The 24287-nt window shown below is 42.2% G+C and overlaps 2 protein-coding genes across 2 annotated transcripts in view; one reads left to right on the top strand and one right to left on the bottom strand.

Moving 5' to 3' along the window:
- The window catches only part of rtn4ip1 (reticulon 4 interacting protein 1), a 29458-nt gene extending 27360 nt beyond the window's left edge, over nucleotides 1-2098 (bottom strand). The window contains exons 1-2 of the mRNA XM_021584560.3: nucleotides 1567-2098; nucleotides 662-819 (exon numbers count right to left, since the gene is read on the bottom strand). Coding sequence (XP_021440235.1) covers nucleotides 662-819; nucleotides 1567-1846 — 438 coding nt within the window. The 5' untranslated portion in view covers nucleotides 1847-2098. The remainder of the gene's footprint in view (nucleotides 1-661; nucleotides 820-1566) is intronic.
- Nucleotides 2077-7793, top strand: qrsl1 (glutaminyl-tRNA amidotransferase subunit QRSL1). The gene is made up of 10 exons (XM_021584559.3): nucleotides 2077-2261; nucleotides 2627-2786; nucleotides 2900-2998; nucleotides 3091-3187; nucleotides 3290-3451; nucleotides 3561-3852; nucleotides 3963-4155; nucleotides 6356-6473; nucleotides 6665-6870; nucleotides 7166-7793. Exons 1-10 carry the CDS (start codon nucleotides 2238-2240, stop codon nucleotides 7381-7383), a joined length of 1569 nt encoding a protein of 522 aa, XP_021440234.2. The 5' UTR covers nucleotides 2077-2237; the 3' UTR covers nucleotides 7384-7793.
- The last annotated feature ends 16494 nt before the right edge of the window (nucleotides 7794-24287 follow it).

Here is a 24287-nt window from a genome sequence, read left to right as displayed (position 1 = left end):
GCCACAACCCCATTAAACCACAAATATAACTGTATTGATGCATACAGTATGTCACTGTGATTCTATGGCTATATGCACCATGCCACTGCCTACTTCATGTATTAATTTAGCAAACAAGACAGCTCATAATCTAGTGATTTTATCAGTCAACACACTTATAGTTTAGCTTTAATTAGCTTTAAAAACGCATCATTGTCACTCAGCCAAACTTTGTAGAATAGCATGAGATTAGCTATGAAACTGCACATGTTCCTCTCTGCCCCAAGGCAAAATCTGTAGAATTGAAGGAAATTAGCTTTAAAACAGTAACATTTTCTCTCAGCCTCATATAAAAATGTGTAGAATTGCAGGAAGTTAAATGTATATTTTTTGATGCACCCATCAACCAATTAATGGCTACACTACTGCCCCAAGGTGGTGCAATTAAATGTAACATTATACAATGAGGTACTCCCCATCTCAGCTGCACTTGGATTAAGTAAACAAAGCACTAACAGAAGAGCCAAAAAACAGACAGACCCTCATTGTCATAACATGCCACAATGACATGACTTCATGAGGCACTGTGGAGCCACATAGGCTTATAGTATAAATACACACACACACACACGAGAAAGTGTCACCCTATTCTACTCCATCCTGGGGCCTGTGTTTGTGTTACCTCATCCCCCTCTTTAAAGTAGGCTGGTGCCACATCCAGACCACACTCCATGATGACTCCGGACATATCTCGGCCCAGAATGAGGGGGAACTCACTGCCCGACTGGTTGATGTTCAGGGGGTCTCTCTTCATGGCCATAGTGGCAGCCCCATACCCACCTGAGAGGGCAGAAACAACACAGAAATGAGGCCGAACCAAATTGGAAATAACCACATAAACAGTCCACGTGGAGACATGTGGATTCAGGTACGAACAGAGACCAAAATGATGAGAACACAGATTAACTGGGAAGATCATCACTGAATATGCCGAGAGGTAACCATGAAGAACTCCAGGCACCCTACCTCCTCAAAGAGCACATATAGGCCTAGCTGTGGTTTACCAGTCGTTGAGAGGTGGGAGTGGGTAAGGAGTTTGATGATTCACAATTCAACACCCAAACCACACGTTTCGTCAGTCTACTTTCCCTTTGCGTCAGAAGAGCTTTACTCGTTACCTGGTGTGATCCATTATGCCCACACAGCTCTCTCTCTCACACAGGCCATATTTGAATGGCAAAAAAACAGATGCTCAGTCAACTCTGAATGAGAGCAGTTTAGACTGAGGGATGTTGAATTTCCTTTTCACTAGTGGTGTGTGCACAAATGTGAAAATGTCTTGCATCTGTCTTCATATAGGTGCAGGAGCTCCACAACACGGTTGAGCTTATTTCTATAAGAGGAACAGGAGCTCAAGCAGTAGAACATTTGAGGTGCCGGTACTCCTGCCCAAGTCAAGCACGGGCTATATGTAAAATATCTGATAGTCTATGTTCTCTGAGAACTGAAGGTTATAGGAAAACCACTGACATGAACAATGAAGAGGTATCCTATCACGGGTACCAAACATCTTTATCAGTCACCAACCTCTCATGCTGACGTCAATGGGGTTTAGACCTGCGGCATGGACTTGAACGACGACTTCATTCGGATAGTTGATGATTGGGAAGCCGGCGTTTTTAGTGAACCGTAGGACATCATTGCTGCCGTATCTATCGATAACCCAAGCAGGCATTATTGTCATACGGCTGTTTGAGGTGTTGAACAGTCTCCTCTGATCTCCGTGGACCAATGTTTTCACACATGGTGCTCTACTGTTAAGGAGACACGACCACCAACTGCAAGCAAACTGTCTCAAAGGAAGCATGATTATCTCCAGATATCAATTGTCAATACACTTGCTCTTCAAACTCTGCACATTATTTATCAAGCCATGGACGCGACTACAATTAGCTCAATGACTGATACCTAATCTTTCCATTCATTAGACAATACAATGGGAAAAGTTGCAGATACTGTAGTTTTTACAGTCTGGAAAGACAGTGTTCACTTAGCTCTGCACTTAATACTGCTTCCTCGTCTACTGCTGCCAGCGTCTGACAGCTTCTTCTCAACCAATGGTCGTGCGGCTTACTCATCCCACATCCAATCACAGAGCACGATGTTGGGATTCCAGACGCGAAACAAACATGGCAGCCTCCAGTCGCTGAAGGTTGCTGAAAATTTCCCAGGTTGATTTGGCTAATGACATAGAAAGTATGCTGAGCTTGTCTATAAGAGAGGTACGTGTAATAAACTCGTTACCAGTAACATGAGCTAGTTTGTATTTGGCGTACTTTATTGGCAATAACGATTAGTCTGCTAGTTGCAATGTAATGTAGCTAGCTAACGTTAGCTACCTAGTTACACATATCAACTGATGCAAAGCCTTAAACTCTGGGAGTTAGTTGGCTAGCTACAGTATCACATCTAAAACATCAATGTATTAGCCCACATCCCCACAGAGACATGGTTAAAGTTGAATGGCACAGATTTCCAACCATTTCAGCAGTGTACAAATTGGTCATGTTGATTCAGCAACCATGTTCACAAAATGGAAATTATTGTGATTATTATAGAATCATACACATTTCACATTATTTGACAGGTGTCCTTGGCTCTGCGGGAAGGTAGGATCTCCCCCACGGAACTGTGTCGAAAATGCCTGGACCGCATCAAGAAAACTCACTATCTCAATGCTTACATCACTGTGACAGAGGAGCTTGCATTGAAACAGGCACAGGAGGCTGAGAGTAGGCTCCTCAAAGGTGTGTGTTTCCTGTCTCTCTGTCTGTATCTGTTTGTTTCTGTGTGCTGTATGCATGTTTTGTACAGTGCAGATTATGAGCGGGTCTTGCCTTATTATCTTTCTTTCATACAGGTGCACCCAAAGGTCCACTGGATGGGATCCCTTTTGCTGTGAAGGACAACTTCTGCACAGAGAACATCAAGACCACTTGTGCCTCCAAAATGCTGAAAGGTATGTCCCCTAATATCTAAAACAGGGATTCATTGCTCCTCATTTGAGTTGGGTGCATTGATAATCCTAATCCCCTGCTCTCTGTTTTGTAGACTACATTCCTCCATACAGTGCTACAGTGGTTCAGAAGCTCCTTGATCAGGGTGCTGTTCTCATGGGGAAAACTAACCTGGATGAGTTTGCAATGGGGTAAGCCTCTTAAACACATTTCAAGAACTATACACACACTAAGAACTATATTTATTTGCAGAATTACTAGACATTTACATCCCTCCCTCCATCCTTCTCCAGTGCAGGCAGTACTGACAGTGCTTTTGGACCTGTCCGGAACCCCTGGAGCTACGCCGCCCCTTACAGAGAGCAGACTGGGGCTGACCCGGACTCTGACTGGGTCATCACTGGAGGCAGTTCTGGAGGAAGTGCTGCAGCCGTGGCCTCTCTCACCAGCTTCCTGTGAGTCTGCAGACCCAGGGCTGCGTTCAAGAGCTTTGGACTGTTCCAAACTGAAATGACAATTTAAACACACAAATTAATTATTGTTTCCTTGTTCTGGTACTTGCAGCTCTTTAGGATCGGATACAGGTGGCTCCACCCGTAACCCAGGGGCATTGTGTGGTGTTGTGGCCCTGAAGCCCACCTACGGCCTAGTGTCCAGACATGGCCTCATCCCCCTGGTCAACTCCATGGACGTCCCAGGCATCATAACCAGGAGTGTCTATGACTCAGCTACAGTCCTGGATATTCTTCAAGGACATGATGTCAAAGACTCTACTACCATAACCCATAACCCCTCCACACTGACACACCTATTCGATGACTTTGATGTCAGGAACATCTGTGTTGGCATTCCCAAGGTGAGCTTTCCTTATTCTCCCAGTAGGATCAGGCTTCTCCGCTCATCCCAGTGGTTTAACGTGGAGATTGTTGTTCTGGTTGTGTTGTGTGTCCTTTCCCTCATCGTCAGGAGTACCACGCCCCAGGTCTGTCCCAGGAAACCCTGGCCCAGTGGAACCGTGTGGCGAACATGTTTGAGCAGGCGGGGGCACGGGTGGAGCAGGTGTCCCTCCCCCACACCCAGCACTCCATCGTCTGCTACCACGTCCTATGCCACACCGAGGTGGCATCCAACATGGCACGCTTTGACGGCCTGGAATATGGTACAAACCAGGTTTCAATATTTAATGCCGTGTGCTGAAAATGTTTTTCTAATTGCCACTTATGGATTAAGTTGTATTGAATTGAGTGGTTTGATCTATCTGACTATTTGTCTGTCTGGCTATGCCATTGTTTGATGATCTATGGTGTTAATTTATACAGCTCAGTAAATGCAAGACGAAGGTAATTTTATTTGAAATCCCAACAAAGTGAAGTTTTCCTTAACGTTACATTTATTGTACAGTGGGGCAAGAAAGTATTTAGTCAGCCACCAATTGTGCAAGTTCTCCCACTTAAAAAGATGAGAGAGGCCTGTAATTTTCATCATAGGGTACACTTCAACTATGACAGACAAAATTAGGGGAAAAAATCCAGAAAATCACATTGTAGGATTTTTAATGAATTTATTTGCAAATTATGGTGGAAAATAAGTATTTGGTCACCTACAAACAAGCAAGATTTCTGGCTCTCAAAGACCTGTAACTTCTTCTTTAAGAGGCTCCTCTGTCCTCCACTCGTTACCTGTATTAATGGCACCTGTTTGAACTTGTTATCAGTATAAAAGACACCTGTCCACAACCTCAAACAGTTACACTCCAAACTCCACTATGGCCAAGACCAAAGAGCTGTCAAAGGACACCAGAAACAAAATTGTAGACCTGCACCCGGCTGGGAAGACTGAATCTACAATAGGTAAGCAGCTTGGTTTGAAGAAATCAACTGTGGGAGCAATTATTAGGAAATGGAAGACATACAAGACCACTGATAATCTTCCTCGATCTGGGGCTCCACGCAAGATCTCACCCCGTGGGGTCAAAATAATCACAAGAACGGTGAGCAAAAATCCCAGAACCACAGTGAATGACCTGCAAAGAGCTGGGACCAAAGTAACAAAGCCTACCATCAGTAACACACTACGCCACCAGGGACTCAAATCCTGCAGTGCCAGACGTGTCCCCCTGCTTAAGCCAGTACATGTCCAGGCCCGTCTGAAGTCTGCTAGAGAGCATTTGGATGATCCAGAAGAAGATTGGGAGAATGTCATATGGTCAGATGAAACCAAAATATAACTTTTTGGTAAAGACTCAACTCGTCGTGTTTGGGGGACAAAGAATGCTGAGTTGCATCCAAAGAACACCATACCTACTGTGAAGCATGGGGGTGGAAACATCATGCTTTGGGGCTGTTTTTCTGCAAAGGGACCAGGACTACTGATCTGTGTAAAGGAAAAAATGAATGGGGCCATGTATCGTGAGATTTTGAGTGAAAACCTCCTTCCATCAGCAAGGGCATTGAAGATGAAACGTGGCTGGGTCTTTCAGCATGACAATGATCCCAAACATACCGCCCGGGCATCGAAGGAGTGGCTTCGTAAGAAGCATTTCAAGGTCCTGGAGTGGCCTAGCCAGTCTCCAGATCTCAACCCCATAGAAAATCTTTGGAGGGAGTTGAAAGTTGCCCAGCAACAGCCCCAAAACATCACTGCTCTAGAGGAGATCTGCATGGTGGAATGGGCCAAAATACCAGCAACAGTGTGTGAAAACCTTGTGAAGACTTACAGAAAACGTTTGACCTCTGTCATTGCCAACAAAGGGTATATAACAAAGTATTGAGATCAACTTTTGTTATTGACCAAATACTTATTTTCCACCATCATTTGCAAATAAATTCATAAAAAATCCTACAATGTGATTTTCTGGATTTTTTTTCTCATTTTGTCTGTCATAGTTGAAGTGTACCTATGATGAAAATTACAGGGCTCTCTCATCTTTTTAAGTGGGCGAACTTGCACAATTGGTGGCTGACTAAATACTTTTTTGCCCCAATGTAAATGCCCTATAGCCAGCAAAGCCCATGATGGCCACCTCTGTTTATTTTCATTATTGCTGTGTGTGTAGGGAGGCAGGTAGCCTAGCTGTTACAGCGTTTGGGCAGTAACCAATAGCTTGCTGGATCAAATACCTGAGACGACAAGGTGAAACATCGGTTGATGGGCCCTTTAGCAATGCACTTGACCCTAATTTGCACAGAAAGGACGTACCACTATGGCTGACCCTGTAAAACAACACATTTCATTGCACCTATCCGGCATATGTGACAATAAAACCTATACAAAAAACAACAACATAATATTTATTTACAAGGGATTTGTCATTGTAAAGCAAGATTGATATGATATTATTTGTGAATTGTTCTCCACAGGCCACCGTAGTGGGATCGACAGTTCAACAGAGGCAATGTATAGCACCACTCGCCACGAGGGATTCAATGATGTTGTACGAGGAAGAATCCTCTCCGGGAACTACTTCCTGCTCAGACAGTAAGATACATCACACATTTTCAGTAACAAAAAAAAACACATTTTAATTTCAATAGCTTATTTATAGCTAATTTCAAAATAAATACTTCACATTTTTACTACTGTAAGATCGGTGATCATGTTGGGGATGGAAGCAGAAATTAGAGTTTTTTGGACAAAAGTTAAGATCTCTCACAGGTTGCCTCCCTCAGGAACTACGAGCACTACTTTGTGAAGGCCCAGCAGGTGCGGCGGCTAATAGCGGAGGACTTCAAGCGAGTGTTCAGCTCTGGTGTTGATGTGCTGCTCACGCCCACCACACTGAGTGACGCCATGCGATACACGGACTTCATGCAGGAAGACAACCGCACACGCAGTGCCCAGGAGGACATTTTTACACAGCCTGTCAATATGGCAGGTACTGAGGAAACACACACTCCCCCGACACTTCAAGGGAAATAATGTTAATCTTTTAACTCTCCCTTTTCAAAGGAATTGGGTTGGAATTCATAGTTCGGTCAACCCATTGATTTAGATATCAGATTAATGTCTATCTCAAACAGTTCATCTCCAAAAGGAAACCGATCACTTTGAGGACAGTTAAAGTTTCACCCGTCTTTTATACCCGCAGCCACTGATCTTCAGACAACCTTACCCTCCAAACCTTTCTCCCTTCTCACATTTACCCCTTCAACTCTCTATTTCTTCCCCAGGGCTCCCTGCTGTTTCCGTGCCAACAGCATTATCAAACAGAGGCCTTCCCATTGGCCTGCAGCTGATAGGCCCCGCCCTCCAGGACAGGAAGCTGCTGACGGTAGCCCAGTGGATAGAGCAGAAGGTGGGCTTTCCCCCCATCCGTTACCATGGAGATGCCGGAGAGGGGGAGATGGGTGAGGAGGTCCATGAGAGAGAGCAGACCTCCGTTGTATGAGGAGTAACATGGACACTAAACTAATGATACAGAGCTACTCAGATGTATGATGGTCAAGGAAAGGACATACACAGAAAAAGGCCTTTTCCGGGTACTTTTCCAGGGTACTACCACCGAATGAACCCACTTAAAGTGATGCTCCAGAACTTTTGTATAATTTCAGCCAGTAGTTTTTCAAAAGCGCTTACGAGCCTGAAGGAAAATCTATCCATTGCATCATGTACAGTACAGTTCAATTTGTAATGTTAGTAAAGGAACACCTTGAAATGTTGCTCCCTTGTCTTTGAAGATAAACTGTTTCAGTAGTATTTGATTTGTATAGAGAACCCTTTCACACGTTGCATTAGGAGCATGTTTACACGTCTGTCTGATCATAATGGCCATTATAAATGAGACTTTATCTTGTGAAATGTGTACTTAAAAGCAACTACTGTGTGTCTGCAGAGTTTTCAGGCTTTTGTCAATATTTGTACTTGGAACAAAAGAACACAAACCACTTTCCATACACAGTGCAGATAGTAAAACTTTACAAGGCAATTTAATCTTATATACTAATGTTTACCTTATCAGAATATGTTTTGATAACTTTGAGAATGGTTGTTAATGTGTGCAGTTCCAAGCAACCCTAATGGGAGGGTTGTGAGGAGACTAGTTTGCCTTAGGTTAGATTACCATACCCTGAGGCACGGTGAGTCACATGGCACAACAAACACGGAGTAGAAAGTCTGGTATAGCTAATTTCATCCCCTAAAGGTTACGTTTAGGATTGGGTGTAGGATCATCTAGGCCCGTATTCACCAAGTCTCAGTGTAGGAGTGATGATATAGGATTGGTTTTGCCTATTAGATCTTTAGGGGGGAATTCAGACCTGAACTGTATTCCTATTTATGCACTTTTCTTTAAGTGTATCTTGCCTTGAATGTACGCTTGGGGAAAAGCCAGTGGCAGCAAGGTTTGCGTTTGGAGATGTGTCTACAGATACTCTGAATTCTGACCTTGACTTAATTCCCTCATAATTCCACCACCTTTACGTTCTAGTGGAAAAACATTTAAAAAACACAATTCTCCATGCACTGTAAATAACTAATTGATGAGTAGGAACAGTTGAAGTTGGAAGTTTACATGCACCTTAGCCAAATACATTTAAACTCAGTTTATCACAATTCCTGAAATTTAAACCTAGTAAAAATTCCCTGTCTTAGGTCAGTTAGGGTCACCACTTTATTTTAAGAATGTGAAATGTCAGAATAATAGTAGAGAATTATTTATTTCAGCTTTTATTTCTTTCATCACATTCCCAGTGCATCAGAAGTTTACATACACTTAATTAGTATTTGGTATAGAGGTCGACCGATTAATCGGAATGGGCGATTTAATTAGGGCCGATTTCAAGTTTTCGTAACAATCAGCATTTTGGACACCGATCACATTGCACTCCACGAGGAGACTGCGTGGCAGGCTGACTACCTGTTATGCGAGTGCAGCAAGGAGCCAAGGTAAGGTGCTAGCTAGCATTAAACATATCTTATAAAAACAATCTTAACATAATCACTAGTTAAAACTACACATGGTTGATGATATTACTAGTTTATCTAGCTTGTCCTGCGTTGCATATAATCGATGCGGTTCCTGTTAATTTATCGTTGAATCATAGCCTACTTCGGCAAACGGGTGATTTAACAAGAGCATTCGTGAAAAAAGCACTGTTGTTGCACCAATGTGTACCTAACCATAAACATCAACGCCTTTCTTAAAATCAATACACAAGTATGTATTTTTAAACCTGCATATTTAGTTAAAATTGCCTGCTAACATGAATTTGTTTTAACTAGGGAAATTGTCACTTCTCTTGCGTTCTGTGCAGTAAGTGTATATACAGCAGTTTGGGCCGCCTGGCTCGTTGCGAACTGTGAAGACTATTTCTTCCTAACAAAGACCGCCAACTTCGCCAAACGGGGGATGATTTAACAAAAACGCATTTGCGAAAAAAAATCATAATCGTTGCAAGTATGTACCTAACCATAAACATCAATGCCTTTCTTAAAATCAATACACAGAAGTATATATTTTTAAACCTGCATACTTAATTTATTTTAACTAATGTTAGCAGGCAATATTTAACTAGGGAAATTGTCACTTCTCTTGCGTTTAATTGCAGGCAGAGTCAGGGTATATGCAACAGTTTGGGCCGCCTGGCTCGTTGCAAACTAATTTGCCAGAATTTTACGTAATTATGACACACAGTGCCTTGCGAATTCGGCCCCCTTGAACTTTGCGACCTTTTGCCACATTTCAGGCTTCAAACATAAAGATATAAAACTGTATTTGTTTGTGAAGAATCAACAACAAGTGGGACACAATCATGAAGTGGAACAACATTTATTGGATATTTCTAACTTGTTTAACAAATCAAAAACTGAAAAATTGGGCGTGCAAAATTATTCAGCCCCCTTAAGTTAATACTTTGTAGCGCCACCTTTTGCTGCGATTACAGCTGTAAGTCGCTTGGGGTATGTCTCTATCAGTTTTGCACATCGAGAGACTGAAATTTTTTCCCATTCCTCCTTGCAAAACAGCTCGAGGTCAGTGAGGTTGGATGGAGAGCATTTGTGAACAGCAGTTTTCAGTTCTTTCCACAGATTCTCGATTGGATTCAGGTCTGGACTTTGACTTGGCCATTCTAACACCTGGATATGTTTATTTTTGAACCATTCCATTGTAGATTTTGCTTTATGTTTTGGATCATTGTCTTGTTGGAAGACAAATCTCCGTCCCAGTCTCAGGTCTTTTGCAGACTCCATCAGGTTTTCTTCCAGAATGGTCCTGTATTTGGCTCCATCCATCTTCCCATCAATTTTAACCATCTTCCCTGTCCCTGCTGAAGAAAAGCAGGCCCAAACCATGATGCTGCCACCACCATGTTTGACAGTGGGGATGGTGTGTTCAGCTGTGTTGCTTTTACGCCAAACATAACGTTTTGCATTGTTGCCAAAAAGTTCAATTTTGGTTTCATCTGACCAGAGCACCTTCTTCCACATGTTTGGTGTGTCTCCCAGGTGGCTTGTGGCAAACTTTAAACGACACTTTTTATGGATATCTTTAAGAAATGGCTTTCTTCTTGCCACTCTTCCATAAAGGCAAGATTTGTGCAATATACGACTGATTTTTGTCCTATGGACAGAATCTCCCACCTCAGCTGTAGATCTCTGCAGTTCATCCAGTGATCATGGGCCTCTTGGCTGCATCTCTGATCAGTCTTCTCCTTGTATGAGCTGAAAGTTTAGAGGGACGGCCAGGTCTTGGTAGATTTGCAGTGGTCTGATACTCCTTCCAGTTCAATATTATCGCTTGCACAGTGCTCCATGGGATGTTTAAAGCTTGGGAAATCTTTTTGTATCCAAATCCGGCTTTAAACTTCTTCACAACAGTATCTCGGACCTGCTTGGTGTGTTCCTTGTTCTTCATGATGCTCTCTGCGCTTTTAACGGACCTCTGAGACTACCACAGTGCAGGTGCATTTATACGGAGACTTGATTACACACAAGTGGATTGTATTTATCATCATTAGTCATTTAGGTCAACATTGGATCATTCAGAGATCCTCACTGAACTTCTGGAGAGAGTTTGCTGCACTGAAAGTAAAGGGGCTGAATAATTTTGCACGCCCAATTTTTCAGTTTTTGATTTGTTAAAAAAGTTTGAAATATCCAATAAATGTCGTTCCACTTCATGATTGTGTCCCACTTGTTGTTGATTCTTCACAAAAAAATACAGTTTTATATCTTTATGTTTGAACCCTGAAATGTGGCAAAAGGTCGCAAAGTTCAAGGGGCCGAATACTTTCGCAAGGCACTGTAACATTGAAGGTTGTGCAATGTAACAGGAATATTTAGACTTAGGGATGCCACCCGTTAGATAAAATAAGGAACGGTTCCGTATTTCACTGAAAGAATAAACGTTTTGTTTTTGAAATGATAGTTTCCGCATTTGACCATATTAATGACCTACGGCTCATATTTCTGTGTGTTATTATGTTATAATTAAGTCTATGATTTGATATTTGATAGAGCAGTCTGACTGAGCGGTGGTAGGCAGCAGCAGGCTCGTAAGCATTCCTTCAAACAGCAATTTCATGCGTTTGCCAGCAGCTCTTCGCAATGCTTCAGGCATTGAGCTGTTTATGACTTCATAAACACTGTTTAAGCCTATCAACTGAGATGAGGCTGGTGTAACCAATGTGAAATGACTAGCTAGTTAGCGGGGTGCACGCTTATAGCGTTTCAAACGTCACTCGCTCTGAGACTTGGAGTAGTTGTTCCCCTTGCTCTACATGGGTAACGATGCTTCGAGGGTGGCTGTTGTCGATGTGTACCTGGTTCGAGCCCAGGTAGGGGCGAGGAGAGGGACGGAAGCTATACTGTTACACTGGCAATACTAAAGTGCCTATAAGAACATCCAATCGTCAAAGGTATATGAAATACAAATGGTATAGAGAGAAATAGTCCTACAATTCCTATAATAACCTCAACCTAAAACTTCTTACCTGGGAATATGGAAGACTCAGGTTAAAAGGAACAGCCAGCTTTCATAAGTTCTGATGTTCTGAGCAAGGAACTTAAACGTTAGCTTTTTTACATGGCACATATTGCACTTTTACTTTCTTCTCCAACACTTTGTTTTTGTATTATTTAAACCAAATTGAACATGTTTCATTATTTATTTGAGGCTAAATTGATTTGATTGATGTATTATATTAAGTTAAAATAAGTGTTTCTTCAGTATTGTTGTAATTGTCATTATTACAAATACATAAATTAAAAATACAAAAATAGGGCAATTAATCGGTATCAACTTTTTATGGTCTCCAATAATCGGTATCGGCGTTGAACAATCATAGTTGGTCGACCTCTAATTTGGTAAAATTGTTTAACTTGGGTCAAACGTTTTGGGCAGTCTTTCACAAGCTTCCCACAATAAGTTGGGTGAATTTTGGCCCATTCCTCCTGACAAAAGCTGGTGTAAGTCGGGTTTGTAGGCCTCCTTGCTTGCACACACTTTTTCAGTTCTGCCCACACATTTTCTATAGGATTGAGGTCAGGGCTTTGTGATGGCCACTCCAATATCTTGACTTTGTTGTCCTTAAGCCATTTTGCCACAACTTTGGAAGTATGATTGGGGTCATTGTCCATTTGGAAGACCCATTTGTGACCAAGCTTTAACTTCCTGTCTGATGTCTTCAGATGTTTCTTCAATATATCCACATACTTTTCACTTCATGATGCCATCTATTTTGTGAAGTGCACCAGTCACTCCTGCAGCAAAGCACCCCCACAACATGATGCTGCCACCCCTGTGCTTCACGGTTGGGATGGTGTTCTTCGGCTGGCAAGCATCCCCTTCTTTCCTCCAAACATGATGAAGGTCATTATGGACAAACAGTTCTATTTTTGTTTCAACAGACCAGAGGACATTTCTACAAAAAGTATGATCTTTGTCCCCATGTGCAGTTGCAAACCGTAGTCTGGCTTTTTTATGGCAGTTTTGGAGCGGTGGCTTTTTCCTTGCTGAGCGGCCTTTCAGGTTTTGTCGATATAGGACTTGTTTACTGTGGATATAGATACTTTTGTACCTGTTTCCTCCAGCATCTTCACAAGGTCCTTTGCTGTTGTTCTGGGATTGATTTGCACTTTTCGCACCAAAGTACGTTCATCTCTAGGAGACAGAACGCGTCTCCTTCCTGAGCAGTATGACGGCTGCGTGGTCCCATAGTGTTTATACTTGCGTACTATTGTTTGAACAGATGAACGTGGTACCTTCAGGCATTTGGGAATTGCTCCCAAGGATGAACCAGACTTGTGGAGGTCTACAATATTTTTTCTGATGTCTTGGCTGATTTCTTTTGATTTTCCCATGATGTCAAGCAAAGAGGGACTGAGTTTGAAATACATCCACAGGTACACCTCCAGTTGACTCAAATGATGTCAATTAGATGATGTCAAGTGCAGACTGACTCAACTCCAGCTCAATTCAATAATGGAAATTGATGTAAATAAATGTATCACTAGCCACTTTAAACAATGCCACTTAATATAATGTTTACATTCCCTACATTACTCATCTCATATGTATATACTATACTCGATACCATCTACTGCATCTTGCCTATGCCGTTCTGTACCGTCACTCATTCATATATCTTTATGTACATATTCTTTATCCCTTTACACTTGTGTGTATAAGGTAGTAGTTGTGGAATTGTTAGGTTAGATTACTCGTTGGTTATTACTGCATTGTCGGAACTAGAAGCACAAGCATTTCACTACACTCGCATTAACATCTGCTAACCATGTGTACGTGACAAATAAAATTTGATTTGATTTACCTTTCTTACCTCTGTCACATCCGTGTGGTTGTTCCTGAGGATCTCTAGCAATAGTGGATCATATTAGGCTAACGTATTACAAGTTATGCAATATTTTCGAACATGTGGCCTATTTGAATCATTATGGAAAGCAGACCATACGTAGCAGTTTACACCTGGAGCCTGGGCATGGTTCATGACAAGTTATGTAATTAGTGAAGATTAGCGTAGATTTGAAGGGCTATAATTCAACCCCTATTGTACACTTTTCTCACCTTACAATATTTCATGAATTGAAGAATTGAATATGACAACTTTCAGGATGACTCAAACCAATGGATTTTTATTCACCTATATATGTTGTGTGTAAACGAGCCACAACTGTAAATCCCGTTACGAACCTGCATACTGTAAATCTGAATACCAACTATTCAGAAGTCCTTAAATCAAAACCTGCAAAAATGAAATAGATTTCCGCAGTCTGAATCGGCCTCTATCAGACTTAAGAAATGTACCCTTTCTTACCCACACCCTTCCTACGCACTTCTCAGTAGTTGGTATTTAGACTTACCTTATGCAGGTGTGTAATGGGCTTTGCAGGCGTGGCTTGCTTGCGCACTGAATTCATGTTCTTCAACGACTGAAAACCCTCCCACTTGCTGGCCAACAGTTTTTCTTGGAGTTTTCATTCAATAGCGTTTTCAGAAGATTTCTCGAAAGCCATCCCTTTAATATATGTTTTCTCTGGACAGACTCACTAGAATATATGGAGAGAGCAGTTCTGAATGTATGGGGGAGAGCAGTTCTGAATATACGGGGAGAGCAGTTCTGAATATATGGGTGAGAGCAGTTCTGAATATATGGTGGAGAGCAGTTCTGAATATATGGTGGAGAGCAGTTCTGAATATATGGGGGAGAGCAGTTCTGAATATATGGGGGAGAGCAGTTCTGAATATATGGGGGAGAGCAGTTCTGAATATATGGGGAGAGCAGTTCTGAATATATGGGGGAGAGCAGTTCTGAATATATGGGGGAGAGTAGTTCTGAATATATGGGGGAGAGCAGTTCTGAATATATGGGGGAGAGCAGGTCTGAATATATGGGGGAGAGTAGTTCTGAATATATGGGGGAGAGCAGTTCTGAATATATGGGGGAGAGCAGTTCTGAATATATGGGGGAGAGCAGTTCTGAATATATGGGGGAGAGCAGTTCTGAATATATGGGGAGAGCAGTTCTGAATATATGGGGAGAGAAGTTCTGAATATATGGGGAGAGAAGTTCTGAATATATGGGGAGAGCAGTTCTGAATATATGGGGGAGAGCAGTTCTGAATATATGGGGGAGAGCAGTTCTGAATATATGGAGAGAGCAGTTCTGAATATATGGGCTCAACGAAAGAAAGCCACACAGGTCTAAATACACGCATATCCCTCTCACTTTCAGCACCAATTGGTAAATTTAAAAATACTCTGATCCTGTATATTATTTTACGGTTAGGAAAGTATTTATGAATCATAAAAAAACAGGTTTGGAGAGCCTTTACGCACAAAATATATTGGTAAATAAAAAATACAGTGGTTGGTTTTAGTCATCCTGAAAGTTGGCGTATTCCATTCTTCAATCCATTAAATATTGGAAGGTGAGAAAAGTGCACAATAGGGGTTGAACAATAGTCCTCTAAATCTATCCTAATAATCCTCACTAATCATGGAACTGTGATGACAACAGTCCAGTCGTTGTGAAACCTTTGCCAGGCTACAGGTTTAAACTGCTATGTATGGTGTGGGTGAAAAAAAATGTTTTGTTACAGTCTAAAATGCTATGAATATGCTTTAGTTGTATAGTGCCATCAAACCGGTAATTGTCCATTACTGTCTTGTGTTCCTCTTCTCATAGCGCACAAAGGAGTGATGTGCTGCTGACTCCTTATCACTCTGGGCACCAGAGGCCTAGCTCAAGGTTGAAATCTTCTTGCAGCTGCATAGGCTTTAAAGAACTCACCACTCCCCTCTCTTAGACATGTGGGCTGTGAGGACTGGTGTACAATGCTTTTTACGGAAGTGCAGCCAAATACCCCTTCTCTCTCATGTAAAATTGCCTCCTTATAATGACTGTGTGTGACTCTGAAATGTTTTGTTTGCTCTCAGATTCATCTTGAATGTGATCTTCCTTGGAATTCTTGAATAAACTATTATTAACTGGATAATGAGCTCTCCCTGATCCTTGGATTGAGTTTTACTCAACAATGGTCCATGCGGCTACATGTCCCAAATTATTGCACAATTTGTAATACGTTAGCATAATATGATCCACTATGGCTAGCGATCCTCAGGAACAACCACACGAACGTGACAGAGGTAAGGTAAACCTGCGACGTAACGGAATGATGCAAAATATAAGGAAACAAAGTCAGTGGCAGTTTTTAAATGTATGTGGGTTTAACTGACCTAGATACCGATAGTGGCTCATGCTTAACACAATACAAATAGTTAAAAAAATACTGGGAAATGATTAAAACATTATATAAATCCTAACTCTGTAGGTTTGGCGCTATACTGTCATTTGCGTATGGCTAGAGAAGCCTATACTGTAGCTTGGGCCTCCAAATTTCATCCCAAATTCTAAGGCCTGCATTTAATAAACTTCACTGTGGAAAAGGTGATACACTACATTATCAAAAGTATGTGGACACATACTCGTTGAACATCTCATTCCAAAATCATGGGCATTAATATGGAGTTGGACCCCCCTTTGCTGCTATATTAGCCTCCCCAATTCTGGGAATGCTGTCCACTAGATGTTGAAACACTGCTGCAGGGACTTGCTTCCATTCAGCCACAAGAACATTAGTGAGGTTGGGCACTAATATAGGGTGGTTAGGCCTGGCTCGCATTTGGTGTTCCAATTCATCCCAAAGGTGTTTGACGGGGTTTAACGCCAGGAGTCTGTTCAGGCCAGTGGCTTCTCCCGAGTCTGTGCGGAAGTTGCAGCATTGGGACAAGACTAACTACCAATTGGATACCACAAAATTGGGGAGAAAAAGAGGTTAAAAAAAAATCAAAGAATGGTGTTATTTATTTATATTGGAAAAAATAAAGTAGATATTGTTCCACAGCTTGCTCGACCTTATTCATTGTTTCATTGCTCGTAAAGGTTGTGAAATTATGAGGGAATTCAGAGTACGGCGTATCTGTAGACACACCTCCACCACACACCTTATTTCTTCAAACCAAAAGAAAACGGGTGAATAGCATGCTATTCTCATGCACAAATTCAGTCAGAATACACATGAAGAGAAAAGTGCATGAAAAGGGAATTACATAATTGAGGTCGGAATTTCCCCCCATGTCTTCGAAGTTACAGAGCTGTAGTGTCAAATCACTAGTGACATGAATGCAGTCTCATTTCACTGTGTAGATGTTTTTGCACAGGACACCCACACACACACTGACACATAAAGAAAAGGGAAAGGGGGATACCTAGTCAGTTGTACAACTGAATGCATTCAAGTGTAATGTGTCTTTTTAACCCAACCCCTCTGAATCAGAGAGGTGCAGAGGGCGGCCTTAATCGACATCCACATAATAACACACACAAGGATTTATTATTTTTATTTAACTAGACAAGTCAGTTAAGAACAAATACTTATTTACAATGACGGCCTACCCCGGCCAAACCCTAACCCGGACAAAACTGGGCCTATTGTGCGCCGCACTACGGGACTCCAAATCACGGCTGGTTGTGATACAGCCTGGAATCGAACCAGGGTCTGTAGTGATGCCTCTAGAGCTGAGATGCATTGCCTTAGACCGTTGTGCCACTAGGGAGGATAACTACTCGTTACACAAATGTCACTCGCACTCTGCCGCAGTGACAGGCTGACAAAATATCAACAAAGCTAGGACTCTTCTTCTGCACATACCATCTCTCTCTCTCACACACACACACACACACAAACACACACACACACACACACACACACACACACAAAATAATACCACTACAAACCTCCCACACCAAACCTCAGGACAGGCACAAACACATGAATACACACACACATCCACCTATTTATTAATTATTATTATATTTTTTTATTTAACCTTTATTTAACTTGGCAAGTCAGTTAAGAACACATTCTTATTTACAATGACGGCTACACCTACTCCCCCATCACATCCCCTCATCTTTGTACACCAGGACAACCCAAAGACATATCATTTAATTATATCTGTTTGTAAGTTCTGTTTGTATAGGTCAATTTATTCTGCGTAACAGTAGACACAATGTTATGGCTTGTTTCCACAGTGATTGTTCAATATCATGTACTTTACATGTGCAAATGACCTGCCAACACTCCTGTCCATGTGATTTGCATGCAATGACAGACAATATAAACTCAGCAAAAAAAGAAACGGCCCTTTTTCAGGACCCTGTCTTTTAAAGATAATTCGTAAAAATCCAAATAACTTCACAGATCTTCATTGTAAAGGGTAAAACACTGTTTCCCATGCTTGTTCAATGAACCATAAACAATTAATGAACATGCACCTGCGGAACGGTCGTTAAGACACTAACAGCTTACAGACTGTAGGCAATTAAGGTCACAGTTAAGAAAACTTAGGACACTAAAGAGGCCTTTCTACTGACTCTGAAAAACACCAAAAGAAAGATGCCCAGGGTCCCTGCTCATCTGCGTTAACGTGCATTAGGCATGCTGCAAGGAAGCATGAGGACTGCAGATGTGGCCAGGGCAATAAATTGCAATATCCGTACTGTGAGATGTCTAAGACAGCGCTACAAGGAGACAGGATGGACAGCTGATCATTTTCGCAGTGGCTGACCACGTGTAACAACACCTGCACAGGATCGGTACATCCAAACATCACACCTGTGAGACAGGTACAGGATGGCAACAACAACTGCCTGAGTTACACCAGGAACGCACAATCCCTCCATCAGTGGTCAGACTGTCCGCAATAGGCTGAGAGAGGCTGGACTGAGGGGCTTGTAGGCCTGTTGTAAGGCAGGTCTCACCAGACATCACTAGCAGAAACGTAGCTTATGGGCACAAACCCACCGTCGCTGGACCAGACAGGATTGGCAAAAAGTGCTCTTCGCTGACGAGTCGCGGTTTTGTCTCACCAGGGGTGATGGTCGGATTCCCGTTTATCATCGAAGGAATGAGTGTTACACCGAGGCCGGTACTCTGGAACGGGATCGATGTGGAGGAGCAGGGACCATCATGGTCTGGGGCGGTGTCTGACAGCATTATCGGACTGAGCTTGTCGTCATTGCAAGCAATCTCAACGCTGCGCGTTACAAGGAAGACATCCTCATCCCTCGTGTGGTACCCTTCCTGCAGGCTCATCCTGACATGACCCTCCAGCATGATAATGCCACCAGCCATACTGCTCATTATTTTGCGTGATTTCCTGCAAGACAGGAATGCCAGTGTCATGGCCAGCGAAGAGCCCGGATCTCAATCCCATTGAGCATGTCTGGGACCTGTTGGATCGGAAGGTGAAGGCTAGGGCCATTCACCCAGAAATGTCCGGGAACTTGCAGGAGCCTTGGTGGAAGAGTGGGGTAACATCTCACAGCAAAAACTTGGAAATCGGGTGCAGTCCATGAGGAGGAGATGCACTGCAGTACTTAATGCAGCTGGTGGCCACACCAGATACTGACTGTTACTTTTGATTTAGACTCCCCCTTTGTTCAGGGACACATTATTCCATTTATGTTAGTCACATGTCTATGGAACTTGTTCAGTTTATGTCTCAGTTGTTGAATCTTGTTATTATCATACAAATATTTACACATGTTAAGTTTGCTGACAATAAACGCAGTTGACAGTGAGAGGACCTTTCTTATTTTGCTGAGTTTATGACACAATGTACTTGAATAGATGGAAAACAGCTTTCACTTTATATCCTGCAATGAAACCAAGTCTTGAATTCTCACAAATTAGATATTGATGAACAAAGTTGTTTCCAAAAGGTGAGAGGAAATGGCACAATTTTGTGGGAAAGAGAAGAATGGACTTACGTAACTCACAGTAAGCTGATACAATAAGGCGGAAGTGTGCAAGGCAGACATTACTGGTCTGGTGGGAGAGGGATAAGCAAGCAAGGGGCCCTCTTCAACAACTGCTGCGAATGAGCAGTCTCCACTCTGCACTTGTCCAAAGATTAGAATGGGTGACCATTGGCTTAACGCAGAATTCCAATTACGTGTATGCAGTCACCATACAATGGTCCTTCTAACACGCATACTTCATTCTCTGACATTTTCTCATTTGCAACTGCGACCTGGCCAAGATAAAGCATAGCAGTGTGAACAGACAACACAGAGTTACACATGGAGTAAACAATTAACAAGTCAATAACACAATAGAAAAAAAAAGGGGGAGTCTATATACAATGTGTGCAAAAGGCATGAGGAGGTAGGCGAATAATTACAATTTTGCAGATTAACACTGGAGTGATAAATGATCAGATGGTCATGTACAGGTATAGATATTGTATAGGTAGAGATATTGGTGTGCAAAAGAGCAGAAAAGTAAATAAATAAAAACAGTATGGGAATGAGGTAGGTGAAAATGGGTGGGCTATTTACCAATAGACTATGTACAGCTGCAGCGATCGGTTAGCTGCTCAGATAGCTGATGTTTGAAGTTGGTGAGGGAGATAAGTCTCCAACTTCAGCGATTTTTGCAGTTCGTTCCAGTCACAGGCAGCAGAGTACTGAAACGAAAGGCGGCCAAATGAGGTGTTGGCTTTAGGGATGATCAGTGAGATACACCTGCTGGAGCGAGTGCTACGGATGGGTGTTGCCATCGTGACCAGTGAACTGAGATAAGGCGGAGCTTTACCTAGCAAGGACTTGTAGATGACCTGGAGCCAGTGGGTCTGGCGACGAATATGTAGCGAGGGCCAGCCGACTAGAGCATACAAGTCGCAGTGGTGGGTGGTATAAGGTGCTTTAGTGACAAAACGGATGGCACTGTGATAGACTGCATCCAGTTTGCTGAGTAGAGTGTTGGAAGCCATTTTGTAGATGACATCGCCGAAGTCGAGGATCGGTAGGATAGTCAGTTTTACTAGGGTAAGCTTGGCGGCGTGAGTGAAGGAGGCTTTGTTGCGGAATAGAAAGCCGACTCTTGATTTGATTTTCGATTGGAGATGTTTGATATGAGTCTGGAAGGAGAGTTTGCAGTCTAGCCAGACACCTAGGTACTTATAGATGTCCACATATTCAAGGTCGGAACCATCCAGGGTGGTGATGCTAGTTGGGCATGCGGGTGCAGGCAGACATACATACTTCATTCTCAGGTGTGGTCTTTTGATTGACAGCACTCACACTCATGATTCAAAGCCCACATGGACAATCTAATCCCATTCAGTCTCACACATGCAAGATACTTGATTGTTAATGTTAGAATCATTGACCACACACCACAATAAATGAGTCTACATTATCCACAAAACGTTATTGACAGTATTACATTCCTGATTGTATGGGTAAATGAGATAATAGCCATTAGACTGTTCTGGGAGGTGACTACTTTTACTGCAAGGAGAACGGAGAGACAAAAAGCAATGACCACTTAGTACCATATGTACAGTATATAACAAATCTTACTCTCTGCATGGTGAAGTTGGGGACTTTACATTGCAAAAATAACTGATGAACTTGTCTCCTTCCTGCTCATCCAAGTGGAAAACAAGTGAGGATGATTACCAGAACAGGGAAGTGTGTGTGTGTGTGTGTCCTGTTTAAACTGGGGATTGGTGACACAGTGGGGCACTGTCCACGTAATGGGATGCTGAATGTGGTTGTCCTACTCTTAATACAAACATACATTTGGGTTGCATACACAGTTAGACCTATCTCCAAGGAGCATATCTGATGCTCCCCAAATGCAAATTAATTTAGTTGTTGCAATTTTAACCATGTTAACATAGTACCAGTCAAAAGTTTGGACACACCTACTCATTCAAGGGTTTTTCTTTATTTTTACTATTTAACCAAGGAGAGTGATGGAGTGCTGCATCAGATGACCTGACCTCCACAATCACCCGACCTCAACCCAATTGAGATGGTTTGGGATACTTTGGATCGCAGAGTGAAGGAAAAGCAACCAACAGGTGCTCACCATATGTGGGAACTCCTTCAAGACTGTTGGAAAAGCATTCCAGGTTAAGCTGGTTGAGAGAATGCCAAGAGTGTGCAAAGCTGTCATCAAGGCATAGGTTGGCTACTTTGCAGAATATCAAATATATTTTGATTTGTTTAACACTGTTTTGGTTACTACATGATTCCATATGTGTTATTTTATAGTTTTGATGTCTTCACTATTATTCTACAATGTAGAAAATAGGAAAAATATAGAAAAACCCTTGAATGAGTAGGTGTGTCCAAACTTTTGACTGGTACTGTACATACAAACAAACACGGACACACACACCAACATAGTGTGTGTTATTAGAGTGGTGGTGATGCAACACAGCCTTGCCAAGAAATGGCAAGGGCGCAGGCTGGGTTATCTTACAGCAATTGGCCAATAGCTGGACAGACATTTGATCTCTCCATTGTCCCGAGGGATTTTCTGTATACCGTGCCTTCAGAAAGTATTCGCTGCCTTGTCTTTTTCCACATTTTGTTGTGTTACAGCCTGTTTTTTTTTTGTTTTTTTTACACATTCATTAAAAATGAAAGCTGAAATGTCTTGTGTCAATAAGTATTCAACCCATTTGTTATGGCAAGCCTAAATAACTTCAGGAGTAAAAATGTTTCACATAATAAGTCACATAAAAGTTGCATGGAGTAACTGTGCAATAATAGTGTTTAACTTGATTTTTGGAATGACTAACTCATCTCTGTACCCCACACATACAATTATCTGTAAGGTTCCTCAGTCAAGCAGTGAATTTCAAACACAGATTCAAGCACAAAGACCAGAGAGGTTTTCCAATGCCTCGCAAAGAAGGGCACCTATTTGTAGATGGGTACATTAGTCATGCTAGTCATCGGCAAGGACTGGGGATTTTTTTTTTTTTTGAGCTAAGCACAGGCAAAATCCTAGAGAAAAACCTGCCTCAGTCTGCTTTCCAACAGACACTGGGAGACAAATTCACCTTTCAGCAGGACAATAACCTAAAAACACAAGGCCAAATCTACACTGGAGTTGAGTTGCTCACCAACATTACATTGAATGTTGAATGAGTGGCCTAGTTACATTTTTGACTTAAATCGATTTGAAAATCTAATGTCAAGACTTGAAAATGGCTGTCTAGCACTGATCAACAAAAACGTGACATATGGTAGGGTTAGGGTTGGTCTGGTAAGAGGTGGTTGCCTGTGTCTGAGATTGTACACACGATGTGGGGAGGAGGCGGATGAGATAGCAAAAGCTCAGGTTGCCCAGCCCGGCGGTGATACAATCTTCGGCAAAATCATTCGCAAGGAGATTCCTGCAAAAATATTATTTGAAGGTTTGTAGGCGCTGTCCTCTTTCAAGACAGATTTGAAACACACACAACTTTACCTGTGCCTGATAGTCATTCTACACGTAACATGGCCATATCATTATCCAATAACATTCTCCTATCTCCTTCCTAGCCTCGCAAGCCGCCTGATCTTGTGAGTTTACATGAATGTCCGCTGCACGGATATCGTATGATAGCGCAGCGGTAATCAGTCTGGCAATTCTGAGACTATCGCCTTCCCGTATCAGGGTGAGATGCAGTAGGCCCACTGTGTCAGATAGATGGATTACAGAAAGGGCTGGTATGTCTGACGTTATTAGATCACCTTGGTGACTCATAGAAGGTTGCCGTTGACAAACAGGCTCAGGTACAGACGATTGGATGATTTCCCTGTCATTACCAGCAGGGAACCCAATCAAAAGTGGAAGACTTGATTTGACCCCTTGCGCGCTTTGGATCCTGAGTGTTAAATAGAAAGTGGTGCAGAACCACCACTGGGTTAAGAACGAGTACTGTGCATACAGTACATCATATGAAACATACTCAAGAGGAAGAATAGGAAATCTCACATGGGACACTTTTGTTATGTCATGCATGACAAACATCGTGTTCTCAGCTGACATCTCTCCATGCATCATCTCTCCACAGTGATGCATGGAGAGATGTCACCATAATTACATAACCTATGCATGCAAACATGCTATTTTAAAACCATAAAAATACCTTATGTCAATGTGTTATTCAAACTCAATGTACTGTATGCCAACATACTTATGTTCATTTCTGAAAGCAGTAGATCAACGAAAGTAGAGACATCATAAACTTGCTAATCACTATCATAAAAGGAAAAGTATACACACAACAACAGATGGCATTCATAAAGCACACATCTATGCATACACCCTAAATCACTTGACTGCACCCAAGCTCTCCTATTCCTGATCCACCACTGATGTGGATTCCACACCTGCTTAAAACAAATACAAAGTACACCTTTGGATACTCTTTGAATAATGTCCCTGTTCCTTTTGCTCTGATGCTGCCATGAGGAGCTC

This window comes from Oncorhynchus mykiss, chromosome 25 (assembly GCF_057628025.1).
Source record: "Oncorhynchus mykiss isolate SJ-2025 chromosome 25, ASM5762802v1, whole genome shotgun sequence".
NCBI lineage: Eukaryota > Metazoa > Chordata > Actinopteri > Salmoniformes > Salmonidae > Oncorhynchus > Oncorhynchus mykiss.
The sequence above is the reverse complement of the archived record's forward strand: the minus strand, read 5'-3'. Positions and strand labels throughout refer to the sequence as shown.

Bases quoted from the DNA above. Each gene is read 5' to 3' on its own strand.
- qrsl1 (XM_021584559.3), top strand. From the start codon at position 2,238: ATGCTGAGCTTGTCTATAAGAGAG. The intron at 4,156-6,355 runs GTACAAACCAGG...TGTTCTCCACAG, and splicing joins CTTTGACGGCCTGGAATATG to GCCACCGTAGTGGGATCGAC. The intron at 6,474-6,664 runs GTAAGATACATC...TGCCTCCCTCAG, and splicing joins AACTACTTCCTGCTCAGACA to GAACTACGAGCACTACTTTG.